The 26,865-nt window shown below is 33.2% G+C and overlaps 1 protein-coding gene across 1 annotated transcript in view; it reads left to right on the top strand.

The window, feature by feature from the left end:
* The window catches only part of LOC106878286 (uncharacterized), a 135,218-nt gene that overhangs the window by 102,009 nt on the left and 6,344 nt on the right, over positions 1 to 26,865 (top strand). The window contains exons 13-17 of the mRNA XM_014927463.3: positions 1,859 to 2,000; positions 20,554 to 20,678; positions 21,387 to 21,422; positions 24,016 to 24,151; positions 26,237 to 26,364. Coding sequence (XP_014782949.1) covers positions 1,859 to 2,000; positions 20,554 to 20,678; positions 21,387 to 21,422; positions 24,016 to 24,151; positions 26,237 to 26,364 — 567 coding nt within the window. The remainder of the gene's footprint in view (positions 1 to 1,858; positions 2,001 to 20,553; positions 20,679 to 21,386; positions 21,423 to 24,015; positions 24,152 to 26,236; positions 26,365 to 26,865) is intronic.

Genomic DNA, 26,865 nt, shown 5'->3' with positions numbered 1-26,865 from the left:
ACAGGTTTACAAACAAAACTGAAGCAACATTATACATAACCATCACTCTCTGATGTACATTCATAAAAATTGTAGAAAAATTCATTCCTGTTATAAAACTCTTGTATTTCTTGTTTCAATTCAAAATATGATTTCAGAGAACAATATCCAACCACTGCACAATTGACAAATCTATACTGAGGATGAATTTATTGACAAAATTCCCCAACATACACTATTCTGACCACCATTAACATTAGCAAAATATTTGACTCTATTGTTTGCTATCCACTCATAAACAAAGTCATAAACTATGCATTAAGAAACAACAAATTTTGCCTTGCAAAATATTACTCAAGTTGCCAAGCCTATGTGGAGTATGACGGTAACAAATCTAAAAGTAATTTCATTATACACCACAAGGCTGTATCTCCTCACTTAATCTCTCTAACTTGGACTTACATCTTCCCACTACTAACAATTGTACACACAACTTAAATAGATGACCTTAGAATTACCTCCTCTCATAATTTCCTTGTGTGTAGCTACACAATAACTTCAAATATTTTTCTCTTTCTTACTAGCAACACTAAAGAACATAAAATACAACAATCACTACACTTAACAACATGAACCAATAAGGATATGTGGTCACTTGACTTTCTAGAAGTAACAGCAAAATCTCCCTCAAAGCACAGTGTACTGTATTAAAAATATAATATATTGGACAATGTAGTTTGAGGTATGCTAACATCTGAAAAACAGATGAGATGGTCATGGCTAGAATGTCTTTGGAGTCTGCTTGATAAGGGTTAACTCCTTGGTTTTGAAGGCAAACTTGACAAATACCTTAACTTGTTAGGTTTTTTTTTAAATATTTTGATGTAAAACTTGTGTTTAGATTGCTTTATTTTTTTTTTGTGTGTGCCAGTACTGTTTTGCTTGGTAATGTTTGCATTTATTCAGTACGTGTTATTTCAGGTGAAGCATATAAATGGGGAGAAATTATGCAAGAGTGTAGTTTCTCTAGTTCTATTGGAGTCAATTGATGAAAATGTTTGAACAGCTCTGTGTTAATATAAGAAAGAATCTTTTCAATGATTTGAGTCATCACCTATTGTTAACTACCAGATGCTGCTTGGATTGCTGTTATAAAGGAGACATTAAAAAAAATTATCAGCGAAAATTAGGTTCAAATTCGCTTTAGTATTTACTTTTATTGAAAGCTTTTCTAAATGCTAACACTTGAATTAAAACTAGGTAATTTAAAAACCTATTTTATGTTGTAACTGTTCAGAACAAAGAAGTGAAATTAAAACAAAGAATTATAATATAAAAGTTATATATCATATACTTTTATGAGAGAGAGCGAGTACTTTAGCTTCAAAATCTGCCATTTGAGATATAGTGGTTTTTAATTTGCTATATATTTTAAGGCAACTATGAGCATGCAGAATGGTAGCAAATATCTCACAGTTTGTATTAAGATAGATGTCTTTGTGAAGCAATGTCTATTTCTCACATTAATTCTGAGACGTAATTTGACAGCCAGTAGATTTTTCTTTTCAGCCTCCTGTCATTTTACTGTGCATAAAATCCATCAAATATCTGGGAAAAAGTGTGAGAAAGCATATTACGGGCTCTGAGTGCAGTTAAAGTATTCTTTTAATGTTACTCTGGTGAAAGAAATACATTTATTTGTATCTTTAGTTTCAGATGGGTCCAGGTATGGTGCTGAAATGCTTTTGTATAAATTAATTGCCTAAGCATTTGTATCACAGTAAGAAACCTGTATAACCCACATGAGTATGTAACAAAAGCAAAAGAAAAGTTGTTGATCTTTCATGTTTGTAACTGAAAATCTGTACATATTTTCTAGGAACCTTTGTTGGCTGCTTTGAGGGAAGAATTGGTGCTCTGCAACAGATGAAAAAAATATTAAAAAGTCGATTTGTCAGTATTGATATTTGTCTAAAAGCTTGCTATTTCAGAGGATTTCAGTTTGCTGCTTTGGAAACTGGGTAAGATTATCTCTTCTGTACAGATTTTTATATAATTTTTCTGTCAGAATAAGAAATTAACTTTAAACATAAAGCAAAAAACAACAACAAACAAATAAAACATGTCAATTAGATACACAATAAAAGAAATAGGGTGACATGTAATAAAATTATTGAAAAAAAAAAACTTGTAAATAGAATATATTAAGTTATATTTTGGCTTCATAATTGTCTAACTGCATAATCTGGACGACAGGGATTTTAGAGCTGGAAGCTCTTCTTATTGTCAACTGTTAAGATAAAATTTCTTAAATGTTCTGTGTGGTATCTGATGGATATAGCACTGTTAAACCTTTCAAAAGTGGTTCTCTAGTTCATTTAATCCCTTATGAAATTTAACTTTATTTAAGAGAGAAAAAGATTACTAAAGATATGTAATAAAATTTTTGTAATTTCCCTGAGATGTGTATTTCAAAGGTTCCACAAGAATTAAAACTTTGGGAAATGCTGCTCCAAACTGTTTGAGATTTCTTTATCCAAGGAAATGAGTGAAAACAACTGCATATTTTGCTTTTATGACTCTTCTCTCATTTCTACTGTTATGAAAACATTAGTCTATAATTAAAACACCTCAGTTTCTCTATCTCAAAAGGTGAGTCACTTCCTATATCACAAATAATTCTTAAGTTTAGAATGTATGAAGAGAATGTTATTTTTAGAATCACTCATTCATCCCTTTCAATTTAATTTAATAAAAATGGATTTGAGAGTATTGAATTGTCTGTGTAATTGAACATAATTTGAAGCAATGCATGCTGGATTACAGCAATAAGCAGCAAAGGAAAGAGAAACAATGACACACACTCTCTCCTCTTTCCTCTCCTCCAATTTTTATCCATACTGCCAATTTGAAAAATTCTCCTCAAAGTACACACTGCAAATAAACATTAGCTTGGCTTTTAATAGAAAAATTATATTCTTAACATTTGGAAATTTTTACTTCCTATTTAAGAAGCTCATTAGTACTGAGCAGCTGCTAAACCACTGCAAAACTGAAACTTTCCACACCCTAGATTAGACTCCTGCACAGAGTTTTTGAGTTGTTATTATCAAGTATTTTGTTGATTACCAAAAGCTGCTTTATTGATAACCTTTGACCTCTAAATCAATATCAAACAATATTCTTTACCCTTTGTTTCATCTACTAATACAACAACAGTCTCTACACAAGAACTGTGTTTAAACCCATCTCCTCTAAAAGTATACCCATCTTTTCATATGAAATTCTCTTTCTCTTCTTAAAGAGATTTTTTCTTTATGTATGTGTTTTCCCTATAGTGACTGAATATGACAAAGAAATAATAGATAAAGACACAAACTTGGCAATCACAAAGCAACACACAACTTTCTAGTTAAAAAAACAACGACAAAACAAACCTTTTCTTAAATTCCTATATTACTAGGTTGTTATATGAAAATCATAACTGGATAAATGTACATGTGGAGCTTTACCTCCAAAAAATATATTTCATCAATATATGTTTTAAACAATGTTGTTTGCAGACAGTCTTGTAGAATGTAACTCATACACATATTTATATATATATATGTGTGTGTGTGTGTAAATGTAAACATATGTGTGTATTGAGGTAGTCAGTGTCTGTGATTGAATATTTAAGCTTAGACTAGTGCTGCAACATGGAATAGCAACCATTATCTCGGCCTATGCTCCTCAGCCAGGGCTACCTGATGACCAGAAAGACCGATTTTATTACACCCTCTTGCAGACTACCTTGTTGACAAATGACAAGGACCTTATCTTTGTGGCTGGCGACTTCACTGGGCATGTTGGACAACATCAGAGGAACTTCCATAGTATGCATGGTGGCAATGGATTTGATTCCTGCAATGAGGAGGGAACCAGGCTGCTGGAATTCTGTGATGCCAGTGATCTTATGATTTGTAATACTAACTTCAGGAAACCTGCCAGTCAACTATTCACCTACTAGTCCGGTGTGCACACTAGTCAGATTGACTACATTCTCATCAGGAAATGAGAAAGACTGCTGCTTATAAATGCCAAAACCTTTCCCAGGTGAAGAATGCAGCCCACAAAATAGGTTAGTTGTTAGTGACTTCAGGATCAGGGCTAAATGCCTGCCAAGAAAAGGAGGGTCTGGAAGCTTAAGGATTCTCTGAATAGACAGAGATTCAGAGATGTATTGCTTGAAGCTTTTGACAAGAAAGAGGAGGATATAGCATTCTATAACATGGAGGACAGCTGGAGGTTCCTATGGGACAACCTGTTGAGGGCTACTGACCAAATCTGTGGCTGGTGCAAAGTCCCCTCTCAACCTAAAGTGACATGGTGGTGGAACAATGTAATTGACAGGGTCATTAGGGAAAAGAAACAAGCCTGGAAGGACTGGAAGTGTGGTGGTAGCAGAGAATTGTATCAGATAGCCAGAAGGGAAGCTAGGAGACAGGTTTACTTAGTCAGAGAAGAAGCAGAAAAGAAGAAATTTGCTAATGTTCTGCATTGCGAGGACTAGAGACTTGACATGTTTTGAATTGCAAGACAGTGTGTGAGAGAAAATCACAATGTCATAGAAGAGAAATGCGTCTGCATGGATGATGTCTCTCTTTGCATTTAATGATGCTGTATTTAGCATAATTTCACTAACTTATGATTAGATTTTATTAAATTTTCATTAAATAAAAATAATTTCTGTTTAACAGGTATCACATTGAAACCTATTAAATTACGAAGTGTTTGTGTTCTATATAATAAACTTTATTTTACATTTCTTGCCCACAAGAGATTATGTCCTATCTTTAGCATACTTCTGGTATGTCTTCTCAAATCACGATCATAGGAAAAGTTATTGATAATTCTTATCAACAAAAACAAAGCTGATAAATATGCACAAGTGTTGCAAAATAAGTTTAATTACCAATAAACATCAGATGACACTTTACTCAACTGACAGAGGAAGGTGACCAATCAAACTGATTATGTAAACAGAATCAAAAGTGTCTTCTTGTCTCAAGCTCTGATTTTTTGCCTATTCTTGTTGGAACCTTTGATACGGAGTATTGAAATTTTAATCCCTTTCACACTTATAAAATGTCAAGCAAACTTAAAAGTTTGTCATTATCATTTTAGCCAGAAGACCAAACTGATAGTTTGGTAACCTGCTCAAGTAAACATTAAAAATTAAAAGGAGAAAATAAACAGCTTTGCAAATTTAACTCTGTTTATTGAACAAGGGAAGTGCAAAATTTAAGAAGCAGCTTGTTAGAATATGCATGTCTGTGAGAAGACATAAACAAGAATAGCAAAAATTTACTATACCAAAAGAACTGGTAATACATACATTACAAGTGTTCTATGAAGAGAACATAAGATTGCTGCATAATTCAACATGAATGTGAAATGACATTAAACATCATATAAGGTAAATGAAGGTTTCTGTAGGAATGCTAAGTCATATTCACTTAGTGAGTTTACACGCACAAGAATGAATTATGATGATGTCGTTGGTGATGTTGGCGGTGATGAATTTCATTGTTCTAATGCGGAGAAAGTGAGCAATAGCTTCCTGGAAGCAAATACAAGGTAGACTTCTTAAGCAGAGCAAAACTGATCTAAGGAAATTGCTGGGCTCCATTGCGATAGGTGGAAACTCCAAGCAATGCAAAATATGGCCCGGACCGTGATTACCAGCATGAACATCAAACTTCAAAAAGTAGTTAACCATTTAATTGTTTTAAGTAAATTTATACAGAAAAAGTAAGCATTATACTGTCCAGCATAAATAAAAGTCAACTTTTTTGCAAAAAAAGTGCGTAAATTACATGGGTTTTTATGGTATTTGTTTTCTAAGCCTTGTACTTATTTTATCCATCATTTTTGCTAAACTGCTAAGTTATAGAGACATAGACATACCAACAGTAGTTGTCAACCAGCACAGACACACACATTTATATGATGGGCTTCTTTCAGTTTCTATTTATCAAATACACTAACAAGGTTTTGATTGGTTCAAGGCTATAGGAGAAATCACTTGCTCAAGGTGCTATGCAGTGGGGCTGAACTTGGAACCATGTAGTTGAGAAATAAACTTTTTATCACACAACTATATATAGATATGTATATGTGTATATATCTATATCTATCTAATTCCAAGAGAGTTAGACGTGAATCCAACCAACTAAGGGATAATATCCATCCAAGACACTGCTGGTAGAATACCCAATTATTAATACATAAGTGTTTTTTTTTTACTCGATAAACAAAAAGTAATGGAAAATAATAAAGTACCTTGATTAATACCCGGAAATTTATTACTTTTAGTACCGACTAATATCACAGGTATTAATATAAACTCTAACCCACTTATTGTAGACTGTTACCTCAAGCCCTCAATAGAATACATATCGCATGTTTATATGTATATATATATGTTTATGTATAATTATTATAATTATATAAAAAGAAAAATACAAACTACTACAGTAATCCTCCCTTTTCAACACAGGAAATATATATGTACCTATGGGTGTGTTTGTACGTAAATATATATATATGCATATATGTGTGTGTGTGTATATATGTATATATATATATATATATATATATATATATATATATATATATATATATATATATATATATATATATTCCTCAATTATATACCTTTTCATTCCAACATAACTACAATAATCTTAAGATATATTAATTATTTAAATTTCACTATTATTTCTCTTTTGATAATTTTTCTTCCCTCTGTTTATACTTTATCTAATAAGAATAATATAATACACCTAATAAGAATAATAATAATTTATTCCTTTGTATGCATATACATATACATATAAATGTATAGATATGTATTTATGTATATGTATGTATGTGTAAAAGTGTGTATATATATGTATGTATTTATATTTATAACTTAACCTTATGAACTTTCTAAACTCTCTGATGAAGCCCAGAGGCACACCTAAGTACCTTAATCTTATCTACCAAATACTTCAGTTCACTGAAGGGATGGTAGCAAAGTGGGGTACTATGGCCTCTTGGCTGAAACAGCTGTAAGATACTATTCTACTTTCTATGCTCTACATTATATATTTTAATAATTACTGGTATTTTTATATTTTATATATTATATATGTAAAGCATAATATGTTATATATGTATGTATATTGTTATAATTGTTTTTTAAAAAATAAATAAATAGACATAATATAATGTCTAAAAGTTGATGAATGCCACCCCTTGATCCCCTCCATTTTCTTATTGCTGTATATATATATCTATATATATATATGTCTCTGTGTGTATGTATATATATATATATATATATATATATATATATATCGTCGTCGTCGTTTAACGTCTGCTTTCCATGCTAGCATGGGCTGGACGATTTGACTGAGGACTGGTGAAACCAGATGGCTACACCAGGCTCCAATCTGATTTGGCAGAATTTCTACAGCTGGATGCCCTTCCTAACGCCAACCACTCAGAGAGTGTAGTGGGTGCTTTTACGTGTCACCCGCACGAAGGCCAGTCAGGCGGTACTGGCAACGGCCACGCTCATCTCGCTTGAAAAACCTCATGTGTCACCCGCACAAGAGCCAGTCCAGGGGCACCGGCAATGATCTCGCTCGAAAATCCTATGACGGCCCCACACAAGAGCCAGTTCAGGGGCACTGGCAACGATCTCGCTCGAAAGATTTCATGTGTCGCCTGCACATGAGCCAGTCCAGGGGCACTGGCAATGATCCCGCTCGAAAGATTTCATGTGTCGCCCGCACATGAGCCAGTCCAGGGGCACTGGCAATGATCTCGCTCGAAAGATTTCATGTGTCGCCCGCACATGAGCCAGTCCAGGGTCACTGGCAATGATCTCGCTCGAAAATCCTACGACGACCCCACACAAGAGCCAGTTCAGTGGTACCGGCAACAAACTCACTCGAAAAATTTCATGTGTCACCTGCACAAGAGCCAGTCCAGGGGCACTGGCAACGATCTTGTGGACTGGCTCTTGTGCAGGTGACAGTCCACGAGATCGTTGCCAGTGCCCCTATATATATATATATATATATATATATATATATATATATATATATATATATATATAAGTTTATATTCATATATATGTATATGTCTGTTTTTATGCATATATATATTTTTGTATAATGTATATATGAATGTTTGCATGTATGTATATATAGAGATGCGTGCACGTGTGTATACACATATTGTTGTACCCATAGAAGATACATATTAACTTACAGATGTATCCACATGCAAGATATACTTTTACTCATTCACTTCTACACATATGCAACTATTTGTCTGTGTATATGTGCTTGTTGTCATTATATATTCATATAGGTACTATAAAACTTTTCATCATTTAATGAAGCTAATGAATTGCAGAAAATAAAGGAATCACATTAACTTAGGTAAAACCATAAAAAGGTTTCAGTTTTTCCCATTTTCCAATTCCAGAGAGTAAATTCCTTTAGTTGTGTATTTTTTATTTTTTATTTATTTCTAAACAATTAAAGTATAGTAGAATTTAATTGTGATGAAATAGGGGAAAAAAATTACTAAAATAAACAAACAAAAACAAATTCTTAGTTGAGAAGTGTTTGCTACTCTTGAATTATTTTTTAATGTTTTCAGGAGAGTCCACATGGCTAGCTGTCATCAGTTTCTTGTGTTCAAAAGGCACAATGAGAATTGCATGGGCTATCAGTATTCAACAATAGCTTAGCCAATCTAGCAGATTAGCATCTGCTGGTAGCAGCTGGTCGCCATGCAGCTGCTAATATATAATCTAACAAGAGCAGTGACAACCCCAAAATCATTTTTTTAAAAATATTTATTTATTCATTTATTTATTTATTATTTTTAGTCTCTCGTTTACTTCCTCTGTTTAGCAATACAATAGCAGTAAAGCTAGGAAAATATAACATCTATATGAAAGAGAATTCACGTGTGTGAATGTGCGTGTATCTGTGTATGCAATTTAAAATTGTGTGTGTTTCTCCGTGCATGTATACCAACATGGCAAGTTGTGCATATAAATGGAAATATATGTATTTACACACATGCATATGCACACACACACACACACACACACACACACACACACATTGTACACAATATACACATTCCTACAAAATAATTAGCAGTTTTATTTCATTTCAGTAGTTTTGTTTCTGTGCTTGTAGATTCCTATGATTTATAATCATGCTAGTGTGTGTGTGTGCATACATATATATATATATATATATGATGATATATATATATTGGTTAAAAAAAAAAAGAATTGGCAGCTTGATAATTCCCTCCATATTTTGTCCTGAGTGAACATTTTATTAAAGTCTTAAACAATATTTAACACAACAGCAGTAGAATTATTGCATGACAGGTGTTGTTGGACTTATTCCTTTAGCCTACTGGCTGTCATATAGCACAAGTAAATAGCAACTGTTTCTTAATATCTTTTATACTTCAGTCCAACCACCATTACCAAATTCTCATTTGCTTTTGTGCTGACAATTTTTCAATCTATCATCTGCAAATTTTCCTTATAAATTATACATTAAAGAAAAGAGTACATATCCTTTTATTGTATCTCCCTAGCTAATATCCATCAAAGTTATTATTTTAGCCTTCCTTAAGAAGCCTTGGATTCATAGTTACTACAATGTTGTCTGATCTGCTGACCCCCACTACAAATAATGGTAGATAGTATCATGGAGTTCTATTTTAACCTTGATCTTTTGTTAAAACTATTTCTTTCATCACAGCAACTTGTGCAAAGAATGGAATACTTTTTATTTTTTTGTAGTCTGCCAAGGCTAGGCTGGCTAGTTTGCAATATTCAGATAAGTTTTCAGTAAAGTAGTTGATGACATAGAAATGGTCCATTGTTGAAAGCCACTCATAAAGCCAGCAGGAACATTTGAATATCCTATCTTTGAACATGTGATTGTTTCCTATTTTTATGTCTTTCTATGCCTGCTGATAAACATTTTTGGTTATAAGATTGTTTTGTTATCTCTCTTTTTTTCTTTTTATTTGTTCAAGCAGCATATGCTGTCACCTGTTTGTACTTAATTGGGGGAAAACTGCTTCAAGGGGCACATGATAAAGATTCCTTCCATAAACATTTCTATCTCCTGTGTCCTTTTATAGTATTTAGAAACTCTTCTGATAACTTAAATGAATTAGTTAAATTCATATTTAATGTAAAATTTTGGCACCTTTTCTTGAAATAAAGTGAGGAAAATCTCCAGTTTAATTTAACTTAATAATATTGAGTGATATCCTTATTTAGTTAATTTTAAACTCTGTCTCTGCTTATCTACACAAGAAAGGACTCCCCAACACATACAAATAGTCATACTGTTTCTAAATTTTATAACAGACTTGCACACTGTAGGCAACATGTAACATACTGTATGTAACTCAGTGTGTGGTCTGTAATGAATTTGGAAATAATATCTAATTGTAACAAAATAACAGTTCGTAGTAAAAAGAAAAAAAGGAGGATGTTCTGTAGACATCTGAGTATGAAAAATCAAAACCTGAATCCTTTTTTTTTGCTTCTCTTTTAATCATAATTCAAATCTAAGACAAAGTAGAAATATTTCAAGCATAAATTTACATTTTTTTGAAAATGTAATATAGTTTGCATTAATTTTTGCCTTAAAGTAATATGACATCAACAACCAGGCCAGATTTATCTTATAAAAGTTCTTACCATTCTTTCATTAAAATTTCAAGTGTGAAGCAGTTTTACTTTGAAAAATAGTTCTATTAGGGGAAAAACCAAAAGCTGTATTCAAATTTTCATATGTAAAAAAGCCAGAAAAGCCTTTAGCTGTCACTTGCAAGTGAGTATGGCATCATAGCATGTACCAGGCTTTTGTTAATTGTTTTTGGCTGTCTGTGTAGATATCAATATTGATACTCTCTTGGCTCTCTCACACTTCACTGAACAGAACATCCTTGATGTGACAGCAGGAGGCAGAAGATGCTGGTATTCTTTTATTGCTGAGCAAACTGGAGCAATGTGAAATGAAGTGCCTGGCTCAAGGAGACAACAAGAACACAATAGACCACCTAGTCCAGGAATCAAACTCACATCATAATGATCTTAGGTTCAATTCCACTAGGCCACTACCTAATTAATATATAGTTACCTAAGTATCTAAATGATATATAGGTTATAATATAAAAAGATATGACTTGTGTTTGCTTAATTTGTGTGTGCATATGTGTGTGAATCTTTGCATTGATACTGTTTGTTCAGTGGTGATATTACTTATGTCCTGCATAAACGAAATGTCCAGAGGCTCAGTAATTTGATATGCTAAGATGTGGAATAAAATTCTTTCATGAAAATAAGGGTTAGCATCAGAAAGGGCATCTAACCAAGGAATATTGCCTCAAGAAGTGTTGTCCAACCCATGTCAGCATGGACATAAAAATGAAATTATGTTATCAACATTATTTTACATTCACTTTCCATATTGGGTTGGGTTGGATGGGTTGCTGTGATACGAGTCAGTTCTTATTCAGAGTTACAGGCCTCCTAGATGGTTCATGGAACCACATCTGGATCTTTTTTAAAACGGGGGCCACATTTTTCATTAACGAAACACTTTGAAACTTGGAACACTGGTAGAATGTGTCATATAAAACATCTTTTTCTCTTAGTCTTCTTAAAAAAAAAAGAAATCCATAAGTTATTCCATGTTAAAGTTGTCGTATTTCTGTAATTTCAACCAATCACTGACGTCCATTCAGCCGATATACATTAAGTGCCGACTACATAAACAAACGATTCTGAAACAATTAACCCTAACCCTAACCCTAATCCTAGGGTTAGGGTTAGGGTTAGGGTTAGGGTTAGGGTTAAAGCAAATTTAAAATGAAAAAAGCAAATAAAACGAAGGTATGGAGATTAAATACGCTTTACATCGCTTAATCAGCCAAAGGAGTAAATATAAACAACTGAATACTTGTCAGTGATTGGTTGAAATTATCAAAATAAGACAATTTTTTACATGAAATAAATTCGAATACAAAAATATTTTTCTGTTCTATAACACAAAATAGATAAGTGTACGAAGTTTGAAAGTCTTTCCGTACCAAAAACACTATGTAAAACATTAATGAAAAATGTGGCCCCCGTTTTAAAATAGATCCCCACATCTTGTATTGCTTAATTTTTGACCTGGTTTCCATGGTTGGATGCCCTTTCTAACACCATTCACTTCATGGTGTGTACTGGGTGTATTTAATCATAGCATCAGCATTAGAAAGATTGTCATGTCCTTGGCAAAATTAATAAGTCCTCTCTACTCTATGTTGTTTTTTTCCTTTCAAAGCAAACATGATTGAGAAGGTGAATTGAAGAGAGTGATGACTAAGAGGATGAAAAAAGAGAAAGCATGAGTTTGATGGGAGTAAACAGAATGATAAGTGAGGGAGGGGAGAGGGAGTAATGGAAGAGAAGCAATGATAACTACTTGTTGGTTATTGGTTAAGAGATCGAATGGAAAACAGCATGAATGGGTTGATAGGAGTTATCAATAAAAATAAGTGATGGTAAGGGAGAATGAGTGATGAATAGCAATAGAGATGGGTGATACTGAGAGTTGTAGATATTGGTGAAGAGTGTTGTGGGTGAGAGTGAGAGTTGTAGCTAGTGGTAAAGAAGGGTGATGGTAGAACAATACTGGATATGGACAGATCCAATGCATCCCTCCCTGTTACACAGATGTAGAGTAGTAAAGGAGTGATTATAGAAGAGAAGTAATGATAAAGGATGATGGAAGAAAGAAAGAAAGAGTGATTAAACGGTGGTAGTAGTGGGGATTGTAGTAGTGGGGATTGAATTGGGACAAATACAGGGTGCGGTGAATAAACTGTTGTCTAAATTACGCAAAAATAAAAATAACAGTGACATCTCATTTTAACAGATATATTTACCAAAATTACATTAAAAAATCTTGAAATACTAAAGAGTAAATTTATTCAATAAAATCGCCATTGGCTTCAACTATGGCTTCCAGATGACTTCAGAATCTCCTGCAACTCTTCTGGATGGTCTCCTTGTTTAAGTTGATGAATGCTATCATAATTCTTGCCTACACTTCATCTTTGGTGTTACAAGAAGTTTTGTTGGTCTCTCACTCAACTGTGCCCCATACATAATAATCAAGGATGTTGCAGTCTGGGGAGTTAGGTGGCCAGATGTTAGGGGCGATGTGGTTGCAGAAATTGTCTGACAGCTATGACTGGGTTCTCCTGCTTGTGTGGCATGGGTGCAGAGTTCTGTTGCTAGACATAAGGTCTTCCAGCAGCCACTCTCTTGACCCAAGGCAACACTACCTCCTCCAGGCACTTGATATAGGCCTCCATCTTGAGTCTGAGGCTGTGTAGGAAGATGAATGGCGACAATGTTGCCATCACTAGTGATCACTCCAAACACCATGATGTTGACTGGATGTTTGACTTTTATCACTCTCGGTATATGTCCTCAGATTGACATCCCAAAACTCTGAAATGTTCGTATTGAAGCTTCTGGCATGAATACCAAGCAGTACAGCATGTAATTTCCAAATTTCTGGCAGAGTGAATTGTGTCAGGGTACTGTTTTTCTCACAGATGGTGCCCAACTGACCCTACTATTCTGTGTAGTCGACAAAATTAAAAATAAACAATGTGCATGCGCAAAATGGAAAATATAAATGGCGACAATTTACCCTGTAGAATACTTTCTCTGTGACATAGGTAGTTAATAAAAGAGGGTGAATGAAAGAGTAAAGATGACAGTAGATGGATACTTGGCAAGAATATAATGGATGATAGATCCTATGTAGATATGTTACACATCCAGTCTTCACCTCTACCACCACTTAAATGAGCATTTTGCCCTGCTTGCACCACTGGGCAGGTCTTCTCTGGAACTACCTGCCACCATTCATCACAGTTCTTTGTCATATTTGTGAGGCTCAGTCTTCACCACTGCGTTACAAGAATTCCTAGGTGTCCTACATCAATTATAGATTCCATCCACTTAAAGTATTTAGCATTTCTTAACTGAACAGACATCCTCCATTATATCACATACCCATACTAGTGCATTCTTTTCTTTTAAACATTGTATTTGAGGCCTCTTCTGGCATTTCTTTCAGCTCATTTGTGCACACTTAACATTACACATCCACTGGAGCATGTTTGCTTTGTTTCTTTCCAGCTGTTGCAAATCTGCATTCAAAGCCCATATATCACACCCATGTAGCATCAATCACACTTTGTACACAAGCATCATACCATTTGGAAGTTACTCTGAGAGAAAAACCCTTTGTTATCTTTTTACCCCCACTCCAGACTAATTCCATTTCTCATTATATTCTCCCAACCAGCCCCTTTCTGTGCCTTCTCTCCCCTGTACTATTCTCCATCATTAACACTTCACTTGTTTGCTCTTACCTTCAATACCCTCAAAGCCACCTCCCTCAATACTACTCTCCCCTCCCAGCTGAAGTTACTTGGTGACTCTGCTGGTGCCACATAAAAAGCACCCAGTACACTCTGTAAAGCGGTTGGCTTTAGGAAGGGCATGCAACTGTAGAAACCATACCAAAACAGACATTGGAGCCTTGAACAGCTTGTGGTTTTGCCAGTTCCTGTCAAATCGTCCAGCCCATGCCAGCATGGAAAATAGACATTAAAGGATGGTATATTCTTATTACTAGGTATTCCTGCACATTTGCCATATATGAAGTCTACTTTCTCCTCTAATCTGTCTATGATTCACTACACCTCTTGAGTGTCCAAAGTTTAAACTGAATACACCATATTAAATTTATGCTTACTTCTTTTCTGCATATCAAGCATGGCCATTTCCCTGATAATAGCAAGGCACTGCCTTCTTTTTTTCTTACTAAAACTTTACTCTTTACTAACTTTAATTTGAGACTATCTTGGTTCTAGGTTTTGCTTCCAAGCTTAGAATGTCTTCTCTAAATCTTCTATAAATTCAGCTACAATAAGGTTATCAGCGACAAAAAAATTCCCACAGACAGCTGGTCTTGAACTTTTGGTTTGGCCTAGGCTACTATAATAAAAAGATGTTAAGAACTGTACCATGATGGCCCCTACATGCAAACTAAATTAATCATGAACTCATTGTTCACCCTCACCTTGTTGAATGCACCTCTGCACATGGCTTGCCTTCAGCAGATCAACAATGTTAGGGATAGAGGTTTACTCTTATCTTCTCCCAACTTTTGCAGTTGTCTCACTCAGAAGATGGCATTATTAGTAAATCTTCCAAGAACAAAGTACAATTGAATTTCAGCTAGGCTAATTCTGTTCCTAACTTTCTGCAGCTTTCATAATCTGGTCCATCAATTTAATGCCACTGTTGTTACCAGTCTTTGCTGCATCTCTTTTGACCTTGTAGTAGTTGATAATACCACTGCATCAGCCATTGAGTATGACACCTTCTTGTACTACCTGATTGATTGTATGAGTGACAAGCATATATTCTACTTAACCAGATATTTTAAGCATCTCAGCGATTATTTCTGATGGACCAGCTGCTTTCCCTGCTTTTTTATTTTTAATTGTGTTAGTGACAACACTGCTGTCTACTACAATTGCTGGGTTCTTTGTTGGGTCTACTTAAGACATACCCTCTCTCTTCTATGTCTTCTCCTTATTCAACAACCTTTTGTAATAACATTTCCATTCTTCTTTCATTTCATTCTGTAACCACTTCTCAACAACATACTGATTTTCTCTAGTGCACTGTTTTGCAGTCTAGAATACCTCATGTTTATGATCTTCACATCACAACATGTGCAAGAAAGAAAGAAGTTTACACATCTTACTTCCTGCTTCTCTTCTTGCTAAGTATACCTGAGGTCTAGCTTCACTTCAAGCTACTTGAATTGTTCTTTGCTGCCTCATTTCTTTCAGTCTTTCTAAGCCAGTCTCTTAGCTTTTCCGAATCTATCAACAGTACTATTCCACTATTGTGCCACTTTCCACTTGACTGGAACCTTGCAATAGCCACAGATTTGGTTTATAGTCTTCAGCAAGTTGTCCCATAGACACTCCTTATTGTTTTTTATGTTATAAATCTCTATCTCTTCCTCTGTTCTGTCATACATATTAACAAGAACTTGTCTGAACCTAGAGCTGGTTGGAGATTCTTTCAGCTACCATGTCTTCCTTCTCAAATTTTCTTTGTACCTATGGGTCTATCTAACTTTTACTCTGAAATCAGCTATCATTAGTCTATGTTGAGTGATACATTTTCCAAGGAAAGACTTAGCATTCACAACTATCTGTTTATTCCATTTCCTAGTGGGGATGAAGTCTATCTGGCTTGTGTGTTCACCCAACTGATTGGTAATCAGATGGCTGGTCACTTTCCTAAAACTAATGTTGCAACTAAGTAATTGCATCACAAAACTTCAGAAGCCTTGATTCCTCCTCATTCTTTGTATCAATATCCATAGTCTCCATGTATGCTGGAAAAGCTGTCATAAGTTTATCAATCATGTCCATTAGAATTGCCAGTTACAATAATGAAGTCACTGTCATTTGTTATTGTGATAATCTGCAAGAAGGCTTCATAAAACTGGTCAGTCCTTCTGTTCATCTGGGAATCCTGATTGTGGTGCGTAAGCAGTGGTAAATTTCACTGTCATGTTATTCAAGACTAGCCTAAGCTCAATTACTCTATTGCACACACTCTGACTACCTTGATTACTTTATCTAGACATTTCTCTGCCAATGATGTGTCTAGTCTGCGTACTTGATTACTGTTTCTGCATGAGTAATTGTTGAAGCTTGCCACCTTCTTACTTCTTGTACACAGCACATATCTATATATATATAGGCGATGACTACTGACCGAGACCTTTGGAAATGTGCTGTGCGTGAGAAGACCTGGCAAGCCAAGTGAGATCGTTGCCAGTGCCCCTGGACTGGCTTTTGTGCGGGTGGCACATAAGATGTACCATCCTGAGCGTGACCGTTGCCAGTACCGCCTGACTGGCCTTGTAGGGTTTTCGAGCGAGATCGTTGCCAGTGCCCCTGGACTGGCTCTTGTGCGGGTGGCACATAAAAGACACCATTTCGAGCGTGGCTGTTTTCGTGCGGGTGACACGTAAAAGCACCCACTACACTCTCTGAGTGGTTGGCGTTAGGAAGGGCATCCAGCTGTAGAAACTCTGCCAAATTAGATTGGAGCCTGGTGTAGCCATCCGGTTGCACCAGTCCTCAGTCAAATCGTCCAACCCATGCTAGCATGGAAAGCGGACGTTAAACGATGATGATGATGATGATGATGATGCGAGTAAAAATAAATACAAAAAAAGGGGTTTTGTATGATTGTGTATAGAGGAATATATTATTTTGTTTAAAAGAGTTCCAACTCAGTCTGTTTTTTATGTTTTATTTATATTCCTGCAAAACCAATGTGGGATATAGAATATGGAATATACAATATATAATATAAAATAAAAATGGATGGTACTATGAAATAAAGTATTGAATGTCTTATTGAATATATGGAATATGTCTTATTGAATAGATGAAATATTGAGTGTTCAATATAAAGGATTAAATATATAAAGGCGAATACGTATTTTCTATACCTTGTGGTATTTCATCATGGCTGGTATGACAGACTTTAACAAACTGTAATAGATTGGCTGGTTTTCTGTCTTTTATACCAATTCCTTTGGACAGCAGCAGTATGTGTTTGGCTATTTTTAGAATTGATGCCAAATTTATTTTTAGAAATGATGACATTTGAGAAATTGTTTTGTGTCTTGGTTGAAGGGATAAGGTTTTTAAAGCCCAGTAGGTGTTTGGCTGTTCTTAGAAATGATGCCAAATTTATTTTTAGAAATGATGATATTTGAGAAATTGTTTTGTGTTTTGGTTGTAGGGATAAGATTTTAAAACCCCAGTAGGTGTTTGGCTATTCTTAGAAATGATGCCAAATCTATTTTTAGAAATGATGACATTTGAGAGATTTTTTGTGTTTTAGTTATAGGAATAAGATTTTTAAACCCCAAGTTAGATAAATTTAATCATTGTTTATTAAGAGTGGGTTTAAATTTCTTAATAAAGTCCTTTTCTTTGCATTTTCTCTCAATTTCATTCCGGTTGTAAAGTTTATGGAATGGAAATATAATAAAAGTTTGATGACCACATGTTGCCAAATGGTTACTCAGTGGTATTTGGCGGACTTCTGGGTTTTTAATCTGTTGTCGATGCACCCGTGAGCGTTCCGATAGTGCATTACCTGTCTGGCCAACGTACAGTTCTTCACAATTAGGGCATTTGATGCAGTAGATTAGATTTCTACTTTTGCAGTTCATGTTCGCATTGGTGAATATTTTCCCTGTTTTTGTGTTCATATATGGGCCGGTATGGATTGATCGGCATGTACCGCATTGGCTATCATTGCATTTGGATACAGTGAATGTTTGATTTTTGTTGCTGAGGTCAAACCTTGCCTTTGTTAATAGCGTTTTCAAGTTTTTAGGTTGTCTCTTACTGAGAGTTATATTTTGATCTGTAATGATATTTCTCAATTCCTTACTTTGTGCAAGGATCGGTAAGTTCGCTTTGGCGATATTAAAGATGTTCTGGTGGCATGGATTTTGTGTCACTATAAATGGAATGATCTTTTCCTGTTTGTCTTTTCTTTGCGGTGTCCTCAGTTGTTGTATGGGTTGTATATATATATATATATATATATCTGCTCTAGCATCTCCACAGGCTATCCATGTGCATATGTACAGATGTATGTATAAAATGAATGAGTGCATATTCATAAAGACCCGAGAAAAAATTCTCAATATGAATGCTATAAAATTGAATTGAAGTTGAGTTTTCACTGCTCAGAGTTTTGGCCAAAAGTCATGCTACTGAAGACACAATTCAGTTAATTTCATGTTATAAGTAAGAAATTCAAAATACTGACAAATCGAAACATTAGATGCTTTGAATGAATAAATAAACTTGGCATATATTTAGTACATTTTCTACTTTGCATACACACATATGCACACATACACACATGTGTGCGTGTACTTGGGGAACAGCTTTTCATTTTGTCAATGGACCTAGAAAATTCTCTGTTCTAAAATAAATGAAAGGACTAATGAGATTAATGCTTTGCAATATTTAGTTACAGCCCTTTGTGTCTTAAGCTTTATGTTCAAATCCTACTAAGCTCAATTTTGCTTTTAATCCTTCTGACTTTGATAGAATTCCAATCAAGTAATACAGTTGATACAAATTTGTGATTGTACCAAAGTTAGAAAAAAATTACACACACACACACACATGCACAGACATGCGTACACACACAAACATACACACACACACATGCGTGCACACACAACTAAACAGATTGATCAACAGATTAGAAGAAATGTTAAACACCTTCGAAGTTACCTAAGAAAGTAAAAATTAGCCACAATAGTAATTTTAATTTTGTTTTGATAAAGTCTTTCTTTCAAAAAAAAAAGAAAAAGAAAGAAAAAAAAATGAAAACTATAATCATGGCAGAGCTTTCAAGAGGTGGTGAAGTATTTCTTGACTCAGTTGGATATTATTATATTATGGGCATAAGTACCACTTTACTATAATGATACCAAATATTGATAAATATTATAAACATAGAATTTTGTACTGTTTATAGTAGTTCAATACTTATATTGCATTATGGTAGACTTATGTTAAAAGTAATGTATTAAATAAGATTTGTTACAGAAAAACAACAGAAAAAAATATCTTTTATATATTTTAAGATTTATACTTTGAAAGACGATATTGAAAGAAAATTTGAGTTAAGAAAGAAACAAATTTGTTTATAAAGGTCAAATACATGAATAATTAATTAAATCATGCTGACCTAATACTGCTGTTACACATGCATATTTCTGTCACTGCCACTCAAGTCTCCTACTCACTTATATCTCCTCCTTTCATCACTCATGTTGTGTTTAACTCCCTAGTCCTTGTACTGATTGCTACATCTAGTCCTTCATCACTAAGAGCATTGACTCCCTGAAATTTCTGCCCTGCACATGTTTTTTCCTACTTTTCAAAAGTTTAAATGGAATGTTAACAGCATCAGTTTCTCCAGTTTTAGTAGGCTGTGAAGGGGCTTTGCCCTTTTCTCTAGACCTATTTCATAAAAATAATTTCAACTTATTTAATTTTTATACAGCAAATTAAAATACATACATCATTGTTTCAGTACCTAAAATATGCTCAGTCAAGCATCTACTTCATTTACACACTGCGGAAACAAATTACCCATTTACACAATTCAATAATTTAGAGACTTATAGGGTGATATTTATTCTATTTTCTTTCATAGATGCTTAAGAGGATATCTCTTCTTTTTGGTATTGTGTAATAAAGTATAAATAAATGATATAAAATTATTTTTACGTTATATTTATTGCAAAGTTGATTTAATCTTTTTAGGATCTTTTGCGTATGTGGGCAAGTTTATGACAATTTAATAAAGGTTCCTGATACTGATTGCAATTTTACATGTCCAGCTAATGGACATCAGATGTGTGGTGGTAGAAGAAGACTTCAAATACATAGTAAGTACATTTTTTTCCATTGGTAATTATTAATATACTAAGAAATACCAAATAAAGCCAAAATTTTTTGAAAAAATAACCTTCAGCTATCTCTTTTACTCTTTTACTTGTTTCAGTCATTTGACTGTGGCCATGCTGGAGCACCGCCTTTAGTCAAGCAAATCGACCCCAGGACTTATTCTTTGTAAGCTTAGTACTTATTCTATCAGTCTCTTTTGTGTAGAACTTTGCCCTTAACTGTTTCCACCAACTGACAAGTTTCATTTTAAAATCATGGAAAGGAAAATAACTTTCTAATGACTAATATAACTAATTGTAAAGTTAAAGGTAAGCTTCCAGCAAAAATAGCCTCTGAAATGAAATTATTTCACTTGATGTTGTCCAAGGTATGCTATTAATGGCTGGAGGGGAGGTTTAAATACATAGTTATGTCAGCTTGATCAGGGCCAACTTGGAAATAAACTGCAAAATCTGTTGGAAATAAAGAAATAGAAGAAAAAGAAAGGGGAAAAGCAAGTGCAGATTGAGACTGTTTTCCTTTTTTAATTGTCTGTGCATGTTTGCAATTTATATTATTTATTTCAAATAATTATGAAAAGTTAATATTTTAGATTAATATATTTCTTTCATTTTAATAACGTATATTTTGAGTTTGAGCTACTAGAGTTCTTTTGATTTGTATATAATATTATCATTTGGTTATCATAGGTGTACATATATACCCAGGAAGATTTACAACTTATGGTAAGTAAAATATTGCATTCTGATTGGGTGTAATAAACTAGTTTATTAAGCAATGTTCATTCATACTTAAACATTAACAATATACACAATACAGCATGAAACTGAAAGATTTAGTATAGTAATGCATTTTATATGCTTAATAATATAGTCTTGGTTTGAAACTTTTTATCAGCATAAAATATAGTTCAGATTTTTCAATATTTGAAGTCTGAGATGTTTCAGTTTAAAAACAGAAAAAGAAAAAATATTTGAGTTTGAAAACCCAGCAGTGGTGGCCCCAGCAAGGAGTCTCTATTATTCCATACAGCAAAACATACTTAAAGCTGGATATCTACTTGGTTGCAGACAATCAGGTGCCATATCCCTGTCAGTGGGAGCATTAAGTCTGAATTACTGGATCATTAGAATGGTTTTACGACACTTTTGGTTCCAGCTCATTGATACTAGCAGATAAGTGAAGTTAACATTATTTGGAAAAAATTGTTCAGGAATCATGAGCTGACTGCTGGCATTTTAACTGTAATAGCCTTAAAATATATTGGGAGTTCATCACCTGCACAAGATAATAGGTTGGGTAATGAAAATTTAATCTGTTCTGTTTATTGTTTGTAAAATTCCCTTCAGAGTGAATTAGTTATGGGAGAAAAGGCATTTAATATACATATAAAGGAAGACATCTTTATTTATGATTCCTTTTTTTGGAATGTAATGGTTCTAGTTTCTTTTAGTTTCTACTTCTTTCTTTTTTTTTTCTCTTTTTTAAAATCTCTTTATCTTCTTGTATATGAAGTTTGGGTAGGGAACAAAACGAATCTATATTTTGTTAATGTTTTAAGACAATATGAAAATACCATGACCTCTGACAATATTCACTTTTGTATAGGTAACACCACCTTGCATTCCTTCTTAATCTTCTGTACCCTAGTGCAACCTAGACATCTCATGGAAAACTTACACTGACTCCATGAACAAAAATCTCAAGAACATCCTCTAATGTGGTCATACCAATCTTAAGCTCCTTTAGCTGTAACATAGACACAATCAGAAAACTAGCCTTGTTGCATTCTCTTGGATTCCTAGCTTCACTAGGCATATGTAGAGTATGCACAAGCTGTGCCAGGTGACTTAATTTTGATGTCATTTAAAAAAATTCTATTGTGTTCTTGCTGAAATTTCACTTTAACTAAATAAAATAAAATGTAAATACATTTAGGCTGTGCATATGACTTTGTAATTTAGATGTAATTTTAATTTTCCTAATTGTTTAAGAGGTTACTGTTGCCATAGCATTCTTTGATGTATCATCATCATCATCATCATCCAGTTTTTTAAATCCGGGTTTTGTCCCGTTAACGGGGGTGGCTGGATCTACCTCAATGCCATAAAAAGAAAAGCTTCTTTGATAGGTTATTCTCCCAGATATATTTGTATTGAGAATGCAAATATTTGGGGAGTCAATGAGGGAATCTCTTTGTGGTAATTATGTCTGCTAGAAGTAGCAACCAAATACTCTCACATCATACTCTACACTCTACCATCTTAAAAGAGTGATTGGTCATGGCCAGAATGCCATTAATCCTGTCTGCTTTGTCAGGGTTGACCTGATACTAACCAATAAATATCTAGTTTCACTGCTCTTTAAAACTTGATAGTTCTGTCATATCCCTATCATACATAGTTCTCTCATAACTGTTACAATTATTTCTTTTCAACATTGACTTTACTTCATATGCAGAACTTTATTTGAGAGACTTTGATCTTTTGTTCCATAGAACTGTAATCCTTCTGAGATCTGTTTTTTTATTCACATTTCCATTAGACTATACCTACACTAGTGATGGTGAGCCTTTTTAGCCAGGAGTTTACTTAAGTGTATATGTATTTTACTTGTAAGTAAATGCTTATAGATAAGCTTTTTATAAGATGATACTGCTGGGAGATTTTTTACCGCAGTCCATCACATGTCACTGAAAAACCTACAGTATGTCATAGCTTCATCACAACTGACCTGTACTAATTACTAACTATAATATTAAGTATTTTTACTTCATCTAATTACATATAAATCTGTCTAGTCCCAAAGGCAGCTTGACCCTCCCTGACTATTGGGTAGAGAAAAATATTTCCAAGAAGATACAGTGTAAATAAGATGAAACAAATTATTTTAAAGTTTCATCATGTAGTCATGATAGCCATTTGAAACCCATACATACCGTTAAAATCATTTTTGTATTATTTTGTAATATTATGTACAATAAAGTTCTAAAAATTATTGTTGTACACCTGCAACTTTGTTACGTACTGCATCTCAGATTCTGTGTAATGGTGTTAGTGACTATGTTATAGAGGTATAAGAAACTTTCTTTTACATAATAGTATATAATACTATTACAAAATGAAATTAAAGTGGATGTACAGAAGTAGATATACATTTTAGATAGGTTGCCATCACCTTTTCATATGTAATTGTTTCACTTCCAAATTCCCCCGATTAAGTCACTTACCAAACAAGTTATTTTAATATATTTGAAAGCTAAAAGAATTTTAACCTTTTCATTAGAAAGAAACCATGACATTTTTTTCTTTAAATTAGGTTTTTACCTTGGATGTTATAGAGCCACTAACATGAGACTAAACCAAATTGGAATAGTTAATGAGAATATGACTTTGAACATGTGCCTTTTATACTGTTGGAAATCAGGTTTTGCATATGCTGCTGTAGAAAAAGGGTAAGAATCGTTTTAAAACTGATTTAAGGAAAACCATATCATTTGTTAGTTTTTTAAAATAAGAATAGAAATTTATTTTGTAATAATATAATTTTTCTGAAGTAAATTACATTTAAGAATAAGTTTATAGTTTGTCTTCTTGTATACTAGGAATTTCTTATTCTTTTATGTAGCCAAAACTACATTGAGAATTCTGAGGTTATAAACTAACAACTCTAAAGTTTCATAATGTACATAATAATGTACATTATGAAACTTTGCTTTGCAATAATGTTCTCCATATTTCCTCTTGTGACTACAAATATTAAAAAACTGTATTTAAGAAAAACAAAACAATAAAAAGAAAAATTTATTTGTTTTGAACACACAAGCTCATTAATAATTTCCACAACTTTTGTCACACACCATTGGTTTAGATCCCCTTATTTATTTATCACAATGGTTTTTACTTTTCAAACTGTTTAGATTATTTTCCAACCCAACTGAACTCATTCAGTTGTGAGCTTCCTATCAAATTTTTGTTTCATAGCATTGTTTTTCTTAAAAGTAGTACAAAGGAATCATCATTAAATTTTCATCATGCTATCATCTGCCACTGCTTACTATATTATGCTAAATTCTTTCACTTTTTTTGTCTTATATTTGACATAGTTTTACATCCTTTTTAAGTTAAAAACACAAAGTAACATATACTGAAGTAATTAGCTTATTTTATGATAATTTCTAGATGAAAAAATAACAACTCAAAGATGTCTGTATGTTCTGGTTTCTACAAAACTACTGAAAATATTTATTTATCTGCATTAACTTAAATCTATTATATAATTTAACTTTGAAAATAGTTGTTCTTAAATGCTATTTTATTTGATATTAGCACATCTGATGAAACAAGGAGCCTAAGTTCTGATTTTCTGTTCATTTCATAAGATTTTAGATTTATTCCTAACTTAGGAATTAATTTAAGTAAAAATTTTTAAAGATTCATTTAATTTTAGTGGTGGCTGAACTAGATCTGGGAAATATGTCAAATTGGGCTCTCACTTTTTATTTACTTTCATATTTGTTTTATGTAGCTGAAAAATACTGTTTTTTTGTTTTTTTTTTTAGAGTAAACAAATAAGTGGATTAAAATATCAGCATTTGGTTCCATATTTCTATATTCAAATTTCAAAATTCTGTAAGGACTAAATTTTCCTTTCATTTCCTTTTGGGCTGATACAATAAGTATTAGACATGTGAGCTTCATCAACTATATTCAGGAAATAGTACACAGAATTACCCATTGAAAGAATTCGATCGTTGTAGTTGGCTGTTAACTGGAACTTGACTGAGAGCTAATACAGTATCTGCATGAATAATGTATCCCTCCAAACTCACTTTTATATATGTGTGTGTGTGTGTCGGTGTGTAACTTAGTAGTTAAACAAATAATACTGATAGAATAAGTGCCAGGTTTAAAAAGGGAACAAAATTATTTCTTTTGGCTAAAAATTATTCAAGGCTGTACCTTGCATGGCCACAGTCTAATGACTGAAACACAAATAAAAGGTAAAAAGTACTAGATATTGAAATATTCTGTTAAACAGCAACATAGTTGTTTCAACTAAATGGATATAGACCTAACTCTTCCATAATGTTTTTCATATTTCCCAGTTATTAGACATTTTAAAACCTGCCAATAAAAAATTTTTGCTTCATTTTAGTTTTGAAAATATTTTTGCAATTTTCTGTATTGATTGTTGTCCTTTTAGTCATATCTTTATGCTTTAATGAAACTCTATTATAAGATTAAAATTTTGTTTGAAAATGGAATTTAAAATCATACTTTAAAATTCGGTTTTAAAACGTAATTTTTTCATTTTCTTTTAATTTCCTTGTTAATTCATATTAAATTTTTTCAAAAAAAAAAAAAAATTGTAGAATGATAGATAATTGAATTTTATCATGTCATTTGGTTTTTAATTATCTATTCAGTGTTACAGGTATTAGGATAAAAATATTTTTACTTTTTGTATTATAAATTATGTGATCATTTAAAGGAGCAAGAAATATTTTTGTATTTTTCTTGTCTATTTTTTTATTTAGAATAAAATGCCAATGTGGAAATCATTGGTATTATTATGCGATAAAATCAGACAATAGCAAATGTTCAATAAAATGCCTTTTGGAGAATAATGACTATTGTGGTGGTGTTGGACGATTTCAAGTATATCGTAAGTAATGGTCATACACTATTAGGGGAGTTAAATTTCTTGCTAGGTCAACTTTGCCATTCATTCCAGTATTGATAAAATAAATGTCAGTAATATACTGGGTCAATTTAATTGTTTACATCCTTCTCCTATAAAAATTAACTCCTATAAAATAAAATTGACTTTGTGCTTAAATTAGATATTGTACGTGAATAATTTTATTTCACAAATCAAACTCTAACTACTTATAATTGACTGTCAGCATTATCTGAATATTATAGACACTGATACAAGTTCAAGAATGCAAGTTCAGTATTTACCAGTTTTATTTCCTTCAACTTTAGTTTTTGCTGTCTGAAAACCTATGAAAATAATATACTGATGATATAGTCAGTATATGTTTAATGTTTTAAAATTACCCATCCAGCTGTCTCTAAATCCTTATTATAATGCTGCTACAGTGTTGATATGTATCAGTGGTGTGCAGTGACTTCTGACGTTGGTCATGCAATAAATACTTAT

The sequence above is a fragment of the Octopus bimaculoides genome, chromosome 3, assembly GCF_046866305.1.
Source record: "Octopus bimaculoides isolate indiv1 chromosome 3, ASM4686630v1, whole genome shotgun sequence".
NCBI lineage: Eukaryota > Metazoa > Mollusca > Cephalopoda > Octopoda > Octopodidae > Octopus > Octopus bimaculoides.
This window is presented reverse-complemented; position numbering and strand designations above follow the sequence as displayed.